General features: G+C 41.3%; 1 protein-coding gene across 7 annotated transcripts in view; it reads left to right on the top strand.

Moving 5' to 3' along the window:
• Window positions 1-17,131, top strand: part of plekha1b (pleckstrin homology domain containing A1b) — a 42,739-nt gene that overhangs the window by 433 nt on the left and 25,175 nt on the right. For 4 of the 7 annotated variants that reach the window (XM_088635191.1, XM_088635196.1, XM_088635195.1 and 1 more), the window contains exons 2-3: window positions 14,799-14,832; window positions 15,900-16,063. In XM_088635191.1, the coding sequence (XP_088491317.1) occupies window positions 15,923-16,063 (141 nt within the window). In that variant the 5' untranslated portion in view covers window positions 14,799-14,832; window positions 15,900-15,922. Of the gene's footprint in view, window positions 1-11,495; window positions 11,692-14,352; window positions 14,545-14,798; window positions 14,833-15,899; window positions 16,064-17,131 lie in introns of all 7 variants that reach the window. The other 3 variants (XM_088635193.1, XM_088635194.1, XM_088635192.1) reach the window with 3 other exon arrangements.

The following is a 17,131-nucleotide window of genomic DNA, read 5'->3' as shown; positions in this document are numbered from 1 at the left end:
TTTTCTTTGTTGAGAAAGTAGTTTAACTACGAATGAACAGTATCGTCGCAAGCTGTACTTACAGTTGCTGTTTCAAACTTTTAAAAGAACACAGGGAATGATGAAAAAGAAGGCTCTCGGTTCAGTCGAATAATACTATATATTAAAACTACAGACAGCAAGACCTTTTAAGTGCGTCGGTAGGTGCAGGGGGTTTGGAGCATCCGAGCGCGGATATGTAGGCACGTTGTTGAAGTTTCACCTTGATTTTGTAAAAGTTCAATGTAAACAGTATGACGTTGTTTCCTGTACTGATTTAATATGTTTTAAAGGTTTAATTGGTCGGCTCACTGAAGCTGTAATGGTCTTAAAGGTGATTGTAGCTATTGTATTCTCCTAGTTTGGTATTCAAATACATTTATTAGTGCTCTACATTGTGTTAAAGAACGCATAATTATTTCGTTCGGCAGTAGGCTCAGTGGTCCTTTACACAATCAGTGTCTTTGTGTTTGTCAACCGGTGTTTTCCAATTATAAAATAGGTTGAATACACGTGATCAGCTCTCGCAAAATTGAGCTCCCTATCCGACACAGTTGGCATTTTTCTTTATTGCGTTTGCAGAAAAAGCCCTTATAAAATCAGCATATTGGTACAGATTCGCCAGAATCAGACTTAATCATGAGAATTAACAGTAGGACACATATACCAACAATATTAGACAGGTTTTCTGTAACTTTCTCTGTAGATCTAAATTTGTTCACACCTGTAGTTTGCATTTAAAGTCTTTTCGTAACGGGGTAATGGATAGTTCTTCAAATGACAAGTCAAGCTGCTGGATGAGTCTTAAAATTTCACCTTAGTGTTTTTGAAAGTCTGCATGTTGCCATCCGATCCTTCTGCTTTCTGAATTAAGGCAGTTCTCTTGTTATAAGACTTTGTTTCCTCTTTTAGGGGTGTTGGGGCTAATTTTACTTACTGTGGCTTGAGAACATCAGGAACAGTGAAGTCCCACTGTTAGGTTTGGAATAAAAGGTATGCCCATATAGCAAAGTGTATTTGCAACCATCACGGGACAAGATGTTTTAGGATCCTCCAAATGCACTCTCCTGGTGCCACATGAGGTCTGTGTGGCACCAAAGCTGAAACAGAAAGATATTTTTGAGAACTTTCACTGTCTGAAGGGGGAATAGCACATTCCACGCTATATTCAATGAAGGCAGTTTTCTATGCTCATGGTGAACTGTGCTCATGTATGCTGTGAATGGAATTACTTGTCATCCAAAGAAATGTTATTTGATACATTTAGATGCAGTACTTAAACATAAATGGCCTTTTAAAGCAGTGAAACCTAAGAATGTCACTATCTTTGTGACATTATACAAATCTCATGAGGTCAGGATCTTGACTGAGACTGTGCTATGAGCTTGCCACCTCATATTCAGTGCATCTCTGGCCATTGGCAGGAATGCAATTAAAGCTGTGCCACATCAGTGTTATCTATTTTAGGGCCTCAAGGATCTTGTATAAATAATACTAATGAAGGAGGCAAACATATAAGCTGATTCATAAATATTTAAAGACTGTCTTCCTTTTGGCCTTTGAAAAAGGAGCCACAGTTGGTAGAACATGAAAATATTCAAACTTGCTCACAATGCGAGTCTTAGTGTCGTGGTATCTGCCAATGCCTCTTTCATCAAGTACTGGTATTCCAAAAGCAGGCCGACTTTAAATTTTAGAAGGACAACTTTATCTTCATTTCATCCCTCTGTATGTTGCGTCATCTTGTTGTTTTTTTTGCAAAGTGTTGTGGAATGCAGCTTAAAATTACAAAATAGTTTTGTGTTCTCATTGTGAAAGATATGTACAACCCTGTGGTTTCTCAGTCAGGTCTTGAGACCTTTCCACCCACTCCTACCCTTTTCTGCAGACACCGGTCTGAAAGAGACTGACTTCAGAATAACTCAAAATGATGTGTGTTTCATTCGAAGGGCTTGTTCCACTGGAGTGCAGTATGGCAAAAAAGTGCAAGTCATGAGTCTTCTGTTCATACACCTCTGGAAAGGAGAACCAGCTCTAACAGTGCTTTTTGTGTCTTATCTGTGTTATACTTCAGTGGAATGCTTACTGTCATTGTGCGTTTCTAGGCTTGCTCTTTATCTTCATTTGCAACTAACTGGGATAAAAAAAAAACTGAGACTTAGACATTTATCTGTGATGTTAGGTAAAACCTAAGGCATTTGTTGGGTGTAACCATGTCATCATTTGACTTCATATTCTACCTGCATGTAATGCTTTGCACTTGCCACTATTGAATGTGCTTTTCCTGTTTCTTGCCTAGTTCTAATGAATATATTGAAGTTCACTTGCATTTCTTTTCCTGTGTTGATTGGCTTGCCGCTTACCCTCATTATCTGATATGACTTGATTACTCTTCTCATCTTATGAAACAGATTCCTTGTGTACCCCACAAATAATGTCACCTCATTTTGAGGCCTCTCAATAGATTAATCTTATTAGAGTCCCTAAGTTTTTGGTTTGAGAATTATTATTCTATAGGAAACGTTTTAAAAGCTCTTTAGAAATCTAAGTGTACAATCATACAATATTGGTATCCTATATTAGTTAAAAATGTAACATTGTAGTACAACAGGGTCCGATATATGGACAAGGCTTTATGTGAATTGCAGGGGGATTTTTAAATATTTGTGGATATTTGTTAATTGTGCACAAGACATGCAGAATTGTGAAAAAGTAATGTACCTTTATTATTAATTTGGGAAATCCAGAGTAGACCCATTTAAGAACATTCCAGTAAATTCTTAACCAGACATTTTGCTGCAAAATATATTACATTAATGAAGTATTCATACATTCATTGCAAGCAGTAAAATATTGAAATCAGTAGATCGTCTGATTCTACGCAACAGCTGTATAAGAAGATTCTAGTTGCCTAAGCATTTTAGACTAAAATATGTCTCTCAAAAAGGCTGTCTATGCAATCCACCCGGCAACAGTGTTTCCTTTAAACTCTGTCTGTGCCTTGTGTTTGTCATTATATTGTTTATAACTGAACATTTGGCTAAAATTTATTATCTTGCAGGACATTGGAATCTCCTGTAAAGTTTTAAATTCTAGCATCATTAACCAACACTTGTTTTTATATTTGTTTCCATAAAGTTGCATATTTATTTACAAAAGCAAATTGGTTACATATTTGTCTTTATGCACAAGTTTGTGTTTACTTAAAAAAACCTCTAACATGGACCAGAGGAGGGTGTTCTTTAATTTAATTAATTATCATTTAACTCAAGTAGTTCTGCCAATTCAGGTGCTTGCTCAAGCCAGGCTTTCTCCTTGCTTTATTCAGTGTGGAAATCTAAGAAAAGAGACTACAAATGAAACTTGGGGTCTTCAAAAGTAACATGCGCAGTGTTGTGCTCTACGGTTCTGAATCCTGGAAGGTGACCAACACCATCTCAGAGGAGATGACGTCTGACACCTTTCAGAGCAAGTGCCTATGGCAGAAAAAGATGTACTGACCAAACTGGAATGACCATCTGCAACGAAGGCTTTTAGACCTCAGGCCGCTCACTACAGTAATCACAGAGGAAGATGGAAGTGGCCAGACAATGTCTTGTAAATGCCCCTCTGACTCTCTGCCACAAGCAGCGCTACGCTGGACGCCACAAGGGAAAACAAGAAGAGGCAGACCCAAGGAGACATGGCGGTGCACAGTGGAGGGGGAACTCGAGTGTAATGAATTCGCCTGGGGAACGGCACCAAGAACAGCAGCAGGTCCCATGCAGCCGCCTCATGTGTCAGAGGCGGCACAGTAGAGCCCTGCTCAGATGTCAAGTCATCGTCCAGGTGTTGTGGGTCGGAGCCTTACTGTGACTGGGGTTCCCTGAGCTCCAGCACACACGTGTCTGAGCCCCAGGAGGGTCGAGGGTAGAAATATAGTCGGCCAACAAAAATAATTATTTGATTTTGTGTGGTACTGTACACTATGTATATAGTGCAACAGAGCTCGCTGTATCACCTGCAAATACACATCCACCACCACACTCATTCAAGGCCCCTCAGGACAATTCCGGATCACCCAGACAGCATCTTGTACCTCCAGCAACCTTATTTACTGTATCTCTTGCAGTAAATGCCCAGCCATCTACATTGGAGAAACAGGAAGGAGACTCGGAGACCGCTTCAGAGAACACGTCAGGGCTGTGAAGATTAAAGATCTCTCCAAGCCCATTGTTTCTCATTTCACCTCTGACGGCCACGACCACTCTAATCTCTCCGTCTGTGTTCTCAAAGACGGTTTTCCGAGCTCATACATCAGAAAGAGCACTGAAACCAAAATTATTCTGCAGCTAGGATCACACATTCTCCCTTCTCTTAACGACAGGCTACTGTTCTTTTAAGTTTTCTCCATTCATTGGAAGTTTCATTTCACACCTCTCTGCACCCATTCTGACTTCACACCTCTTGATTGGCCTCTCTTTCTGTCCCCTGCTCCCGCCTCTCACTCCTTCCCCCTCCCAACCTTTGTTCTCCCGCTACTTTACCTTTGCCTACTGCTCTGTCTCTCTCACACCTGAAGAAGGCTCCACGGCCGAAATGTTTTTCTCTTTCTTCTTTTTTTCAGCATGGAATAAACCTATTGTTCCTTTGCAGCCTACGCATGCTGATGCAGCTACCCACCTGAACCACTATGTATATGTTTTGGTATTAGAAACCATCTTTCATGGAAATTACTAAACTGAAATCACAGCATCGTACTTTGTATATGAGACAAAGACAATTAAATATCCCTTGCTATATTTATATTAATCAAGTAATTTGCATTCCAGGTTCTACTTCCTAAAACAGGACAGCATAGCATTTCCTAAAATGTAGAGGGTAACGCTGAGAGATAGCAGGGACATGTCTATGTAAATCCTACCAAAGTTAGCAATGAGATAGGGAGTGAGGAAGGAGTTGAAGGGTGTTGAAGGATGCTTACTTTTAAAATAGCTGACTCTCTGCTCAGTTGAGCAATTATTAAATGTGGTGTTACTATGTTTTAACAGCCCTTCTCTATTTAGAAGAAGTGTTCAGCCACATTGTTGGTACAGCGCACCTTAAATGGCATTCCACCCTCCCACAGCTCTTGTCCCAGGCTCCAGAGCAGGTTGGGCGGTGTGCTGTCCTGCCCACTCCCTCCCTGGTGTTGCTGCGTTCTCTGGTTGTGAAGAACTCAGGACTTAAGAGAACAAAAGCTGCAACACATGCCTCTACATATAGTTCTGTTTTTTTTAATATCAACTAATATTGAGAGCTGTGGAAGTGGCATGCAATTATTTGCACATCTCGATTCACATTCTGTACTACCGTTAAACAAATTTCACTCTGTGATTTTGAGAGAAAGCCCAATTCACTGTACTGTAGTATAGGACATCAGTTAGGTCAGTGTGTATTTTCCTCCTTTGTGTCATGGCTGTGTGAAAGGTAAGGACTGATATGAAATTCCAGTGGTTTTTGGTGTTGCTCTTTAATTGTATACTCAGCAATGTGCTGCTTTACTGTTATCCCTTGACTAGATTCTGGCAGTTAGTCTAGAAATTGCCAGGTGATTTGACGAATCATAGTGCTGATTAAAGTGTTTTCAGGATCCGGTAAACTTCTTTTCTTGACAGTTCATTCAGTTTACCCACTTACAGCCCACGTTACAAGAGCAATGATTCCAGTTAACCGCTGCTGGGTTACTGGATCACTCCAGTTACTGAAAATATACTGGCTGAGGAAACATTTTACTAAGAATGACATCCACATTGGTGTACGCTGTCTACTGTATTTGTGTGTATTGAAGTTCAGCCATTTTCTTGTTGAACTTTGTGAGTCCCTAATAAGTAAGGTATTTGGGGAAGTTGGGGGATAGTCTTTAAGTGGTAGTTTAGAGACTTAGCGGTATCTGCCTATCTGCCAGGTAGGCAAAGTGATGTGCTGTTGGACTGACTCTCCATCCCATAGTGTTACAGGAAGAAATGAAGGAGGGTTACTGGAACTGCCTTTGTAGATCATATTCTACATTTACTGTAAATTAATGATCATTTTCAGTTTCACAAAAGAGTATAAATACAAATACAGTGGCAGTGCTATGTTTTTTTGGCCCTATACAACTAATCATTTGGTGAATGTTTTATAAAATAAGTAAACTGATCTTTTTAATAGATTAAATTCACCTCAAACATAGGCACATTTTTACTTTACTGAAGCTGGTGGTCATGACTAGGCTTGTTGTTAAAAAATTGTGAGGAATAAGACTGGGATTCAGTGCTGCAGAATACATTACATCAGCATCTTCCATTCAGCGATTATGTCAATGAGTTCACTCTTTGTAGGTCTAAACTGTACTTCAACAAAGGTGCTTAACTGTATTCTGTGCAGCCACCTACACTAGAACCTTGTATTTGAGGAGTTAGTCTACTGTGTTACTCAAGGCAAGGAGGAACTCTGAGGATCCTTTCTTATGTTTGCCACCTGAATGGTGAACCCCGACTCTCTGTTCAGTCTTAATAGTAACTTCATTGTAAATATTTAAAACACATTTGGACCATTCTCTTCCTGCCACGTGAAACTTAATCATTTGAGCACTGAACTGAAGTCTTTCTCACCTTCTGTCGTTCAGAAACACTATTCCATTCTTGTGTTCAGAGATCATCCTTCACAGTCATTCATTACTTCATACAGCTGTACTAAACTTTTAACAAAGTTGAAAATCATTTCAAACACTAGACTGCACGTGATGTTGAAATAAGTGGGAATTCTTTCAAACAGCTTCACCACAGTATCTCTGCATTTAGTCCCTCTACAATTTTCATAAGCTTCCTGTCCTCATGACTAAATGAATACATCACGATGGTAACACAGAGCTCTTCTAGATGGCTGAGCCTCTCTGCCATCTTGGAAAGAGACTGAACACTGATATTTCATGATACACAGTGTGGAATGTTATAGGTCCTACCATAAACTATTTTTTCTTTTGTTGTTTTCTTGAAAGAGAAAATAAAAAGCCTCAAATCATCCAATTCCCTGGAGGCAACTAAGAGATATTCCAAGGATACTCTGATGCCCAGCTTCACTGCTCACAGAAAGGGAGAGAGAATGAGATAAATGTTTAGAACAAACTGGAACTGGAGGTGGAGATCTCTAGTTGTTGTGTGAACACTGTGTTCCTGCTGGTTAAATCTTAGCATTGATCTAGCAGTCCAGTTGCTAGCTGTGACAAAGTACCCTTTGATAAGTGTTCTAGGTGCATTATTCCAATCTCCAGCCGAAAATGACTTCCTGTCTAGTTATTTTCTAAGTGGGTCATAGTTTCGGCCAGGTAATTGGGAATCCAATGTATGGATTGGGGAGACCATTGGCCTGGTGTGCAGTGAGATGACTGTCATATTTAGCAAAAAAATCATAATCAAGAGAGTTCATGTGTAGTGGGGGCTAGGAAGGTGATAGAAGACCTTCTGGGGCACAGTGCAAGACCACTGGCTCCCCAAAGCCAGACATCAGAACACGCTGATCTATTTGACATGTTCCAGCTGAGCCTTTTATTACTTCATGGACCCTTCATTCAAACAGTATTCCCTTTACTTGTACTAAAAATGTTAGCTTTAGGAATATGGAAGTTGCAAGATACCTATTGCATTTTGTAAGAAACTTAAAATCTGCAGCTGTTAAGGACCATTTTCTTAAAGGGTCTTGGGGGGAGTGTTAGTGGGGAAAAGTGTAAAGGTAATCCACGGCACAGGTGTCTCGGGTTCGAATTTGGATTATGTTACTACTGGACTGTGGCTGAGATTTCTGGAGTGGCAGAGCACAGCTAGGAGAGCTAGGTGTCAGCAGGGGTAACATTGGGATTAAGCCGGCGTCACACTACGACTTTTCCTAGGATTTTCAGTCGTAGCCTTCATTTACATAATCGTAAGAAAATCACAGAGAGTTGTAGAATCGCAGCGCGCCCGTTACCATCAGTTGTGTAGTGTGACACCCCCAGCGACTGTTATAGCGCTCTTTAATGCCTCTACAACTCTCTGCGAGTCACAAGTCATAGGGGTGGGCAGTGAGCCTGATGTGTACTTGTGAGATAATGTGCCCAATATGTTCCATGTTATAACGCAATACTAATTTGCTTACAATGTTTGTTTTAAAGGTGTTTTATATTTTTAACTGTGTTTTCTGAAGATGTTTATTTATGGAAAACAATGCCTGTGTTACATTTTTCAAGATGTTTATGTGCTTGTTCTCCATGTTGTTGGTGACTTTCATGTGGTGCTCCACGTTGATTGGCTACCAAAATGAGGCGACCTCGCGGTACTTTTCTGGCGCAATACGAGATTTGGAACCATGATGGAAAGTCGTGAGGGACTCATGTAATTACTCACCCCCTGCGATTCCTTGTCGTATAATTTGACACCCTCTAGGACAGAAAAGGCAGTGAGATTCAGCAACTGAAGTCGTTCAATTTGACATGCGCTCCGACTAGAAGTCGTGCCGAGTCCTGCAGTGTGACGCTGACTTTAGTTGACGAAGTCTCTCTTAGATGGCCTGTGGTCCCCAGCCAATACACTGTGTGTCCCGGGAGTGAAAAAAAAACCCTTAAATGAAAAATACAAAGCCTTCTATAGTGATGAGCTGAAAATGTGAAACGCATAACTTTGAAATACAAAACAGTTGTGTAATTCTTGAAATGACTGCAGCAGAGAGCTCACAGAATGGATTCTGCTTTTTGATTGTTTTTGCCTCAGTTCCTAATAATACAATCCCCATCATTTCAAAAGCTGAGCTATTATACTTTGCACATGAACTATAAAGTATTCTGCCTCAAGTTTCAACGGGCATAATGTTGCTATTGTTTGCTGACTACATTGTTCCTAGCTAGCTGCAACAACCTCCTATTACTGCCTTTGTGCTGTTTTATAGCCTGGCAACTTGGATGCCAGCTGAGGACAAAGCTGTCTTTACACGGGGGAATGAATGCAGATGTGCTCCGCGTCAGTAGAGGCTTTGGCTTAAGGCTGGAATGGGTATCAGCTGCAGGCCAGAGCCTGTGGGCTGAATCCCCAGCATCGCTCCACCCTCCTATGTGTATAATTTGGGTTTGTCCATTCTCTGGGCTTTCAGGTCAGCAGTACTCACTTTTACTTTAGGAACTCAATCCTGCAGGTTTTAGTGGTTGAAGAGCGTTAATGCTCACAAAGCTAGAGAATGTATTTATCGTGGTTGTACAGGACCAAAAAAAATGTAGCTGTAGGTCCTTGCTGTTGTGGTCCTGTACTGATCATGATTGTTCTGACCTCTTTTGGCTTGGATTTTACTCTTTTGTTATATATCAACCAAATGCAGAGGGTTCCTGTAGTTTTTTTTAAATTATTTTCTTGTCAGTGCTGTAAATGTTCAGTCTTTTCATAGGTTACATTCTGTTGTATTACAAACGTTCTAATGGGATTTTTGTCAAGAGGTGTCTTACTGCACAGAAATGCTTCTCTGTGTATGGTTGCCATGTTAGCATGCCTAAGCTGGCATTTATAGTATGGGTAGTGTTAGTTACAGCATTGCCATGGGACTCGTGCTGCAGTAGTGGTTAATATTGCCCTTTACTGTATGCATTGCGTTGATAAGGTTTTGATGCAGAGGAGCAGAACAGCGTCTGTGACTTATCAAAGGCCATCTTCAGACAGCCACTATATTGAGGGCTTCCTGCTGTGTTGTCTCATGAACTGGAAAGGCTGCCTCATGCCTGTTTCACACACTGACACCTTTTTTCAGTTTGTAAACAATTGACTTTAATGGTGCAAAGGCCAGACCCGAAACACAAAGTCCAGCATCTTAATATCGGGTCACTGTTTTAAAATCTTTTTGTTCGGTGGGATGCACTAGCAGGTTTTCTCTGTCAGCAGATTTTACAACAAATACAAAGTGCAGGAAGAGCCATAGGAAACTGTTAGGAACAGCACTAGTCTGAGCTGTAGATTAGAAGCAGGAGGGACTGCTGGTGATTGGAAAGTGTGAGAGAAACTGAGTCAGAGGACCATGCAGTTTATCTAACCTGAGAGGGGTAGTTCAGTCCATTCTAGTGCAGGTCTTTGGTGTAGCTGGGTCCTTGTGTACACAATTGAATGATAAAATAAGACAGACCTAGAATGGAGTAGACTTGAAGGTCTGCTGTTTTGCTAGCCCTGTTATATATGAGTTAAATGTTTTGGATCTGTGACTTTTTTAACTTTTGCATTTAATGAAAATGTTTCTGATTCAGACTAGATCTGAAGATGAAGCCAGACTGTTCACTTTGTCAAGCTCAGTCAAACCTTTACCTGCACCCTTAAGTACATAACTGAATCAAATATTGACTTCTTTTAACAGAAGTGTTGTACCTACAGTGTGAGATGGGTTTCTGTCATTTTCCTCTTTGCCTGCCTTTTCTTTCTTTGGCTCACTAATAAAGTGTGTTTATTCTGGAATGATTCCTGTGTGGTGTGTTAGTTCTGGATGAGGACAAAAGCACAGTCAACTCCAAATGCCCATCTTCACAAAGGCACCAGTCATGTTCCAGAAATTGGAAGTGAGAGGACTGGTTTGAGATTAGTTTTGAAAGGGAAGTTTCGTCCAGTAAATGTAACAGTCTTGGCTATTGTTTTAGTCTACCTGTGGTGTAGCATACTAGGTTAAATGAAAGGTACAGTGCAAACCTGCCCTCTCCATTTTAACATTTTCAAGGGAGTACAGGTAGTGATTAAAAAAATGTAAACATCTAAGTAAGGAGGGACACCAAAAATATCGAAAGCATGGCCTTCCACATAGGTAGTTTCATGCATTGCTTAAGCAAGTAACATTCCAGCATTTTTAAGGTTGTATGAATAATGCTGTACAGGCCTGGTTGCCCATTATTACAGCTTGCAGGGTGCTAGGAGGAGCCCTCAGTGACATTCAGACAGGGGTAATTGATGGGGAGCATTTAACTGGAACATTATGGACCAAGATAGCTCAACTTGCTGATGTTTCAGAAGCAGCAGTATCTAAGTTGATGTCTTTATGGAGCTTCAAGGCAAAGACACCATCAGAAAAGTGTGTATGCCAGAGTGGTGATATGCCTTAAATGGAAGTGCAAGGCGAAACAGGCAAGCTACTTCCAATCAAATTTGGCTGCAGTTTTCAGGTGGGGTAGCTGGTTTCATGGACAGTAAATTTTGACAGTTGGTTTGCAATGCTCCAACCACTTCTCACACCTGACTATGCACTATGTGAGTCCGAGGAGCACAGGCTACGGTCAGACTAATCATCCTTCACCATATTCTCAACAAACCAGTGCACGTATGGCACCGACCTAAAGCCGTTTCAACAGTGATGGGTCATGGTGCTTCCACAACATTGTGGGGTGCATTTTCCTGGGATGGTTTTGGTGAACTAATTTCCTGTAAAAGGCAATGGTACCGAGTTATCGTCTTCGTCCCCATGGTGCAGAATGTCTTTCCTGCCAGCAGAGGTGGGGTGTCTTCCAGGTTGAGCATGCCCTCATTCACAGAGCATGTGAGGTCACCCAATGGTTTGATGAGCATGACAGTGAGGTTTTCCATATGTCACGGCCTAATTAGTCACCTGGTCTGGATCCAATCGAGGATTGATGGGATATTGTAGAACGAACCCTGAGACAAGTTTTTCCACCACCATCAGCCAGACGTGAGTTGTTTGACTTTCCCGTGCACGAATGGTGCCACATCCCTCCTGCGGTTTTCCAGACAGTGGTGGACTCTATGCCATCTTACATGTCGGTCGCACGTGCTCAGTGCCCTATTGAGTGATGTTACTCCGGTGTTTCATTGTCCAGAGCCTATACCTCTAAACGTAGCTTCTGCTTGTAGCAGTACATTTCAAATTTGTATCTTGATATGTAGCTTGGTAATCTGTTGGAGTCTGTATGTTTCCAGGAGACGAGAGGTGCAGATGGTACAGTTTGTAAAGAAAATGCTGTGCAGGAAACAGCCCGCCCATTAAATATTTTCAGCACAGGAAAATTGAGACATTTTTAGATGAAATGTTTGTAAGACTATTTTCTTTACTCTGGGTACTGACAGTTGTGGCAAACCACAGAATCGGAGTACACATACTGTACCTTGCACCAAGGAAGCTGCTCAGTTCACTGTTGTCTCTACAGCATGCTCCTTTCTACCTGACTACATGGATCTCTGGTCCTAGGAGAGCTAGTCATATGGGGTATGAACTAATGTTTTCTTGTGCAGTCCCAAGACTGCTATCGTTTAGAAATAAAACACTTGCAGGACATTAGTTCCCTCTGCTCCCTTTAAACTTTGCTCATAATGTTATTGTTTCAGCAGCGTGGGGGGTTGGGATTTCAAAAGGATTGCATTATGTACGAACAGTAAAGACAATTGTCAAAAAATCGTTAAGAGTTGATCTAACACAGTGGTTCTCAAACTGTGGTACGCGTACCGGCAGTGGTACGTGGAGTGCCGCCAAGTGGTACGCCAAATGACCCTGAAACTGTGTCGTGTGCACTGAAAAATCGGGACAGGTTTTCATATTTTGTATTTTAATACGTGTCGAATACGCAGCCTACGTACTACGATACAGTGCGCGCTAATACTTCAGTGGACACAAGAGATACTCTGTAATTCTATACCACTCTATAGGAATGCGTGCTACGGATGCAAGTGGCCAATTGTATTTAAAAAAAGCTACTGTATCTCCAGCAAATAGGGAGAAAGGAGAATGTGCGTGATTTTGGAACAATGCCAACGTTGTAAATGCAGGAATGCATAGAAATACGTGCTACAAACGCAGGTCATCTTGTGAGCACACGAAAGCGTGATAACAGAAAAATATTTAAGAACTGTTCTAATTTGACAAAAATACACCGAGCGTCTCTGTGTTTCGCTCCCATGCGCATGAAATAAAAACTTGAAATAAATACGGAAATAAAAACGGAAACGCGGAAAAATGCAAGCTTGCGGATTGCTAAAGCAGGTAAGCTACACTATTTTTGAAGAACCTTATTTACCGTTGGCAAAAGAGCTGACACGTATTATGTGTAGAGAAAAAGCTGCTAAACAGCTCGACCTGCTGCCCCCCTCCCCCTGAAAGACAGTCATTCATAGAATTATTGAAATGAAGGAGTAAATCAAAAGTACACTGATAGAGCGCATTAAGGTGAGCAGATGTTTTTCACTGCAATTAGATGAGTCTGTAGTCGATTTGGCCAATTTGCTCGTTTACGTTAGATACAAGTTTGAGGGTACGTCCCATGAAGACTTTCTGTTCTGTAAACCGCTACCAACAGGAACTACAGGAGAGCACATATTTCAGCTTCTGAATGAATTTATCGAAGAGAATAGCCTCGACTGGATAAAATGCGTCTGAATTTGTACAGACAGTGCTAGAATAATGACAAGCTGACATAACGGTGTAGTTGCACGAATTAGATAGGTTGCTCCAGAAATGAATGTACGCATTACAACATCCACCGCAAGACCTTTGCCGTTAAGAAAATGCCTGACGATTTAATATCTGTTAGACTCTGTTGTGAATTGTATCAAGGCTCGAAAAATTAATTCACATCTGCTTTGCTCAACTAAACAGGCTCACCCCTCTCACTGAAATGGTGCTTTTTTATTAGTTGTTGTTAATGTTTTTTTTCTGTAAAACACTTTGAGAAGCCACCTTTAAAGGCGCTATATCAAATAAAGTTTATTATTATAATATTTATAATATATGTATGTGTGAGTGTGTGCACGCACGCTCATGTTGGTCATTGAGAATTTCTGGGGTTCCTATGAGAAGATGACTTGTAGGTGGTACTTGGATGCTTTGGTTGGATTAGGGGTGGTACTTGGTCCAAGAAGTTTGAGAACCACTGATCTAACAGATTTGTAAAGGTTGGGGAGGTACACAGCAGTGCTGTACAGCACAAGTACAGTTCCTCCGTCCTCTGCGGTCTGTTCGCACTGCTGCTTCCCAGAGGTACTGTACCAGTCATATTCGAGTTAGAACTGAGACAGAAGACAGGTCTTAAACTTGCTTTAAAACAGGTGTTTCACCCAATTTATTTTTTACTCTGTTTTTTTAGTGTACCAGCATGTCATATTGATTGTAAAGTACTGAGTAAATTTTCGTAAGTCTTGTTTAACATTAAGAGTGAGCCTCTGGTGCTCTCAGTATTGGATTTAGAATTAGAGTATAGAACTGGACGCAGTCAATATGTTCTGTCATGTTCTACATACTCCACTGCAGTGATTGCAAAAGTTGTTTTTCCAGCTTCCATTAGGCCTTGTGTGGGATGGTAAAGCCCTGGAGCTAATAATTTTAATGTTTGTGCAACTCCAGCTTCCAGTAACTCCTGGCAGTGTGCTGGGGGAGAAGAGGAAGTGTAGCCGTGCTCGTGTGCATTTCCCACCAGGAATGATCACTGTAACAATGAGCTGCTCCATGCTCTTTGTGTCACAAAAGCACTGGGAAAAAGAGAACGTGGAACCCGCCAAAGTTGTGTAGCCTCTTCATCGGCTTACTTTCAGAATTGTGAGTAAAAAAAAAACAAGTCACGACACTTCAGAGAAGTGCGGCGATGTACTGTAAGTCCTGACTCTGAGACAGTAATCAATTCATCTGGCAATTAGAATACCAGATTAGGTATAATAGAGATGATTGAAACTGAAAATGAGAAAATTATAGCCTTGATTCTGCTTTTGTTAGATTTAGTTTGAGTTCACCTTTTTTAATAATTTTTCCCACATTGTTTCTATAAATTGTTTTTCCTTTTACACTGTTTCTAGGAAGAAGTTGGGATTGGTCCTTCATTCTTCTGAGGTCTGTACTGGTTTTTACAGTGGCTTCTTTTACTGCGAATTGTGTAGGGGTTGTAACAATTTCCTCATGCTTTATTACTGGACTTTTGACTCCTGGCATAATAAATGTACAATGTGAAGGAGCTGCAAGACTGCTTACAAAAGCAGCCCATTTGTATTCTCGGTGGAAAAAGCATAACAAGAAAACTTGTGAAGAGGAACAGTAACTAGGACTGCTTTGAGAGAGGCTATTATTAATATTTGCAATGTGCACTACCGACCCTGTCACACCAACCTAAACAGCTTAATGCATTTAATGTCCTTGATCTGGATTACACTGTGCTCAAGACTCAGAGTTTCTGACATTTGGTTGCAATGAACAGAACTTGGGTTTGAGTTCTCTATAAATACCTCTCTTGCATAGGCTTTACCCATGCATTTCTCACATTAAATGTATTTTTTACACTTTTACTTGGTTTTAGACAATCTGAATGTCAGATTAGCCTGGATATGACCCAGAAAGTGCAAGAATCAGTGGGTGTCTCTACTTTTTAACTAGAATAGCACATTGCTTTAGGAAATTAAAGCATATTGCTTTAACATTAAAATCCATATGGTATCTTGAATCCCGCTTTGAATGTTGCAAATTCGGTGCTTTGTATTATCATATCAGCTTTGAAGAGGAAAGCAAACAAGTCTTATCTGGGAAATGTCTTCATTTTGCATTTGTGCAAGCGTTAAAACCGGTCTGTGCTGTGGAACTGAATGTTTCTTTAATTTTACAAGTCAATGATTAAATAAGTATGATTTGTAGGGTCTGTAGTTGCAGGAGAAATTAGCAAGTGTGCCGTAGCTGCCAGATGTGAGGGGGAGGGGGGAGGATGGGGAGGAGGGCGAGAGGTGAAGAAGGGGGGGGTGGGGGGTGTGTACAGTACATGAGTCACTGTAGATCTCCACAGGCAGGAATGAAGGACCTGCTGCTTCTGCTCGAGAGACTGGACGTTTCTGAGTGCCATCTCCACCATCTCTGCGCTGCTGTCTCTCCCTCTCATTCACTCTCTCTCTCTCTCTCTCTTTCGTTTCTCGCAGAAGTGGAATGTGCAGGTTTGGAGATGCCTTACGTGGATCGGCAGAACCGGATCTGTGGGTTCCTGGACATCGAGGAGAATGAGAACAGCGGCAAATTCCTGCGCCGCTACTTTATCCTGGACACGCGCGAGGGCAGTCTGGTGTGGTACATGGACAACCCCCAGGTAGGGAATTGTCTGCAGCGGGCACTGTAGACGTGCTCACATCCAGCTGGCAGTGCAGCGGACGATCTCATCCCTGTGTACATCTTTATGGTGTGCAACAGGCTGTAGACCGAGGGAGCATTTGCTATTGTACTGCACTTATTGCACTTATGTGCTTAACTTTATGCTGCACTATATAAATGCAGCCTTTCCCCTCTGTGCTCAAAATACTGATGGAAAACAAAGCTGCAACTGTATCCTGGGACACTCGGAAGTACAACAATCTCTTCATCAGGTTTGGTCAGCAGTCTGAGAACACATTCAGTGAGTTTGTGAAACGTCTTTGTGGAGGTGGATATTTCTGACATTTTTGAACAGGTAGGCATGCAGATGACACCCAGCTGAGGTAACGTCACTCTGCTGCAAAGGTTATGAGCTCTAATGTAGGTAGGTTATTATGACATGCGAAGTAGTAGCATTAGTAAAACAACACTTCACCCACACTCAGATGGACAGGTTCTTTGGGGTTATATTCGCATTGTAACAGACTGAGCTTCTTGACTGTTCAGTAAGTCTTGCGTTTCTTGCTTCTCCCTACTGTGGTGTAAACGTGCACACGTGCCACAGGACATTGGGGATGGGTGCTGTGAATGTTTGTCCTTTTGTGTCTTTTCAAAAAAGGCATAGGAATGTGTAATGCAACTTTTTAAAATATGGATCTGCATTACTGGTTAATTTGGCTGTAAGGGTGTGCTTAAAAAATAAGTTTCATTTTCAATGGGCCTGTGAACCTAGTTCATGCTGTGTGTAGGTGTCTTTGTGCATGTGGGACTGTGACCATTTGACTTGAGTTGTCTGCAAGCTGTAATCGGCAGATCTCTGAAGAGTGTTTAGTCAGCGCCGACTGATGGGGCCAAGCAAAGTTATCGCGCCATCATTTATTAATACTTTCCTAGGTTTTAAATAATTCACTTTGTTTCTATTTATATTTCTAACAGACATTCTTAAAGTTTCATGCACTGCTCTCGCCTCCTTTCGTTGGATTTTTGTGTCTACTAGCCTTTATGAAATGGTGGTATGGTTCTTTTC

The sequence above is a fragment of the Lepisosteus platostomus genome, chromosome 6 (assembly GCF_059453375.1).
Source record: "Lepisosteus platostomus isolate fLepPlt1 chromosome 6, fLepPlt1.hap1, whole genome shotgun sequence".
In the NCBI taxonomy this organism is placed as follows: domain Eukaryota; kingdom Metazoa; phylum Chordata; class Actinopteri; order Semionotiformes; family Lepisosteidae; genus Lepisosteus; species Lepisosteus platostomus.
This window is presented reverse-complemented; position numbering and strand designations above follow the sequence as displayed.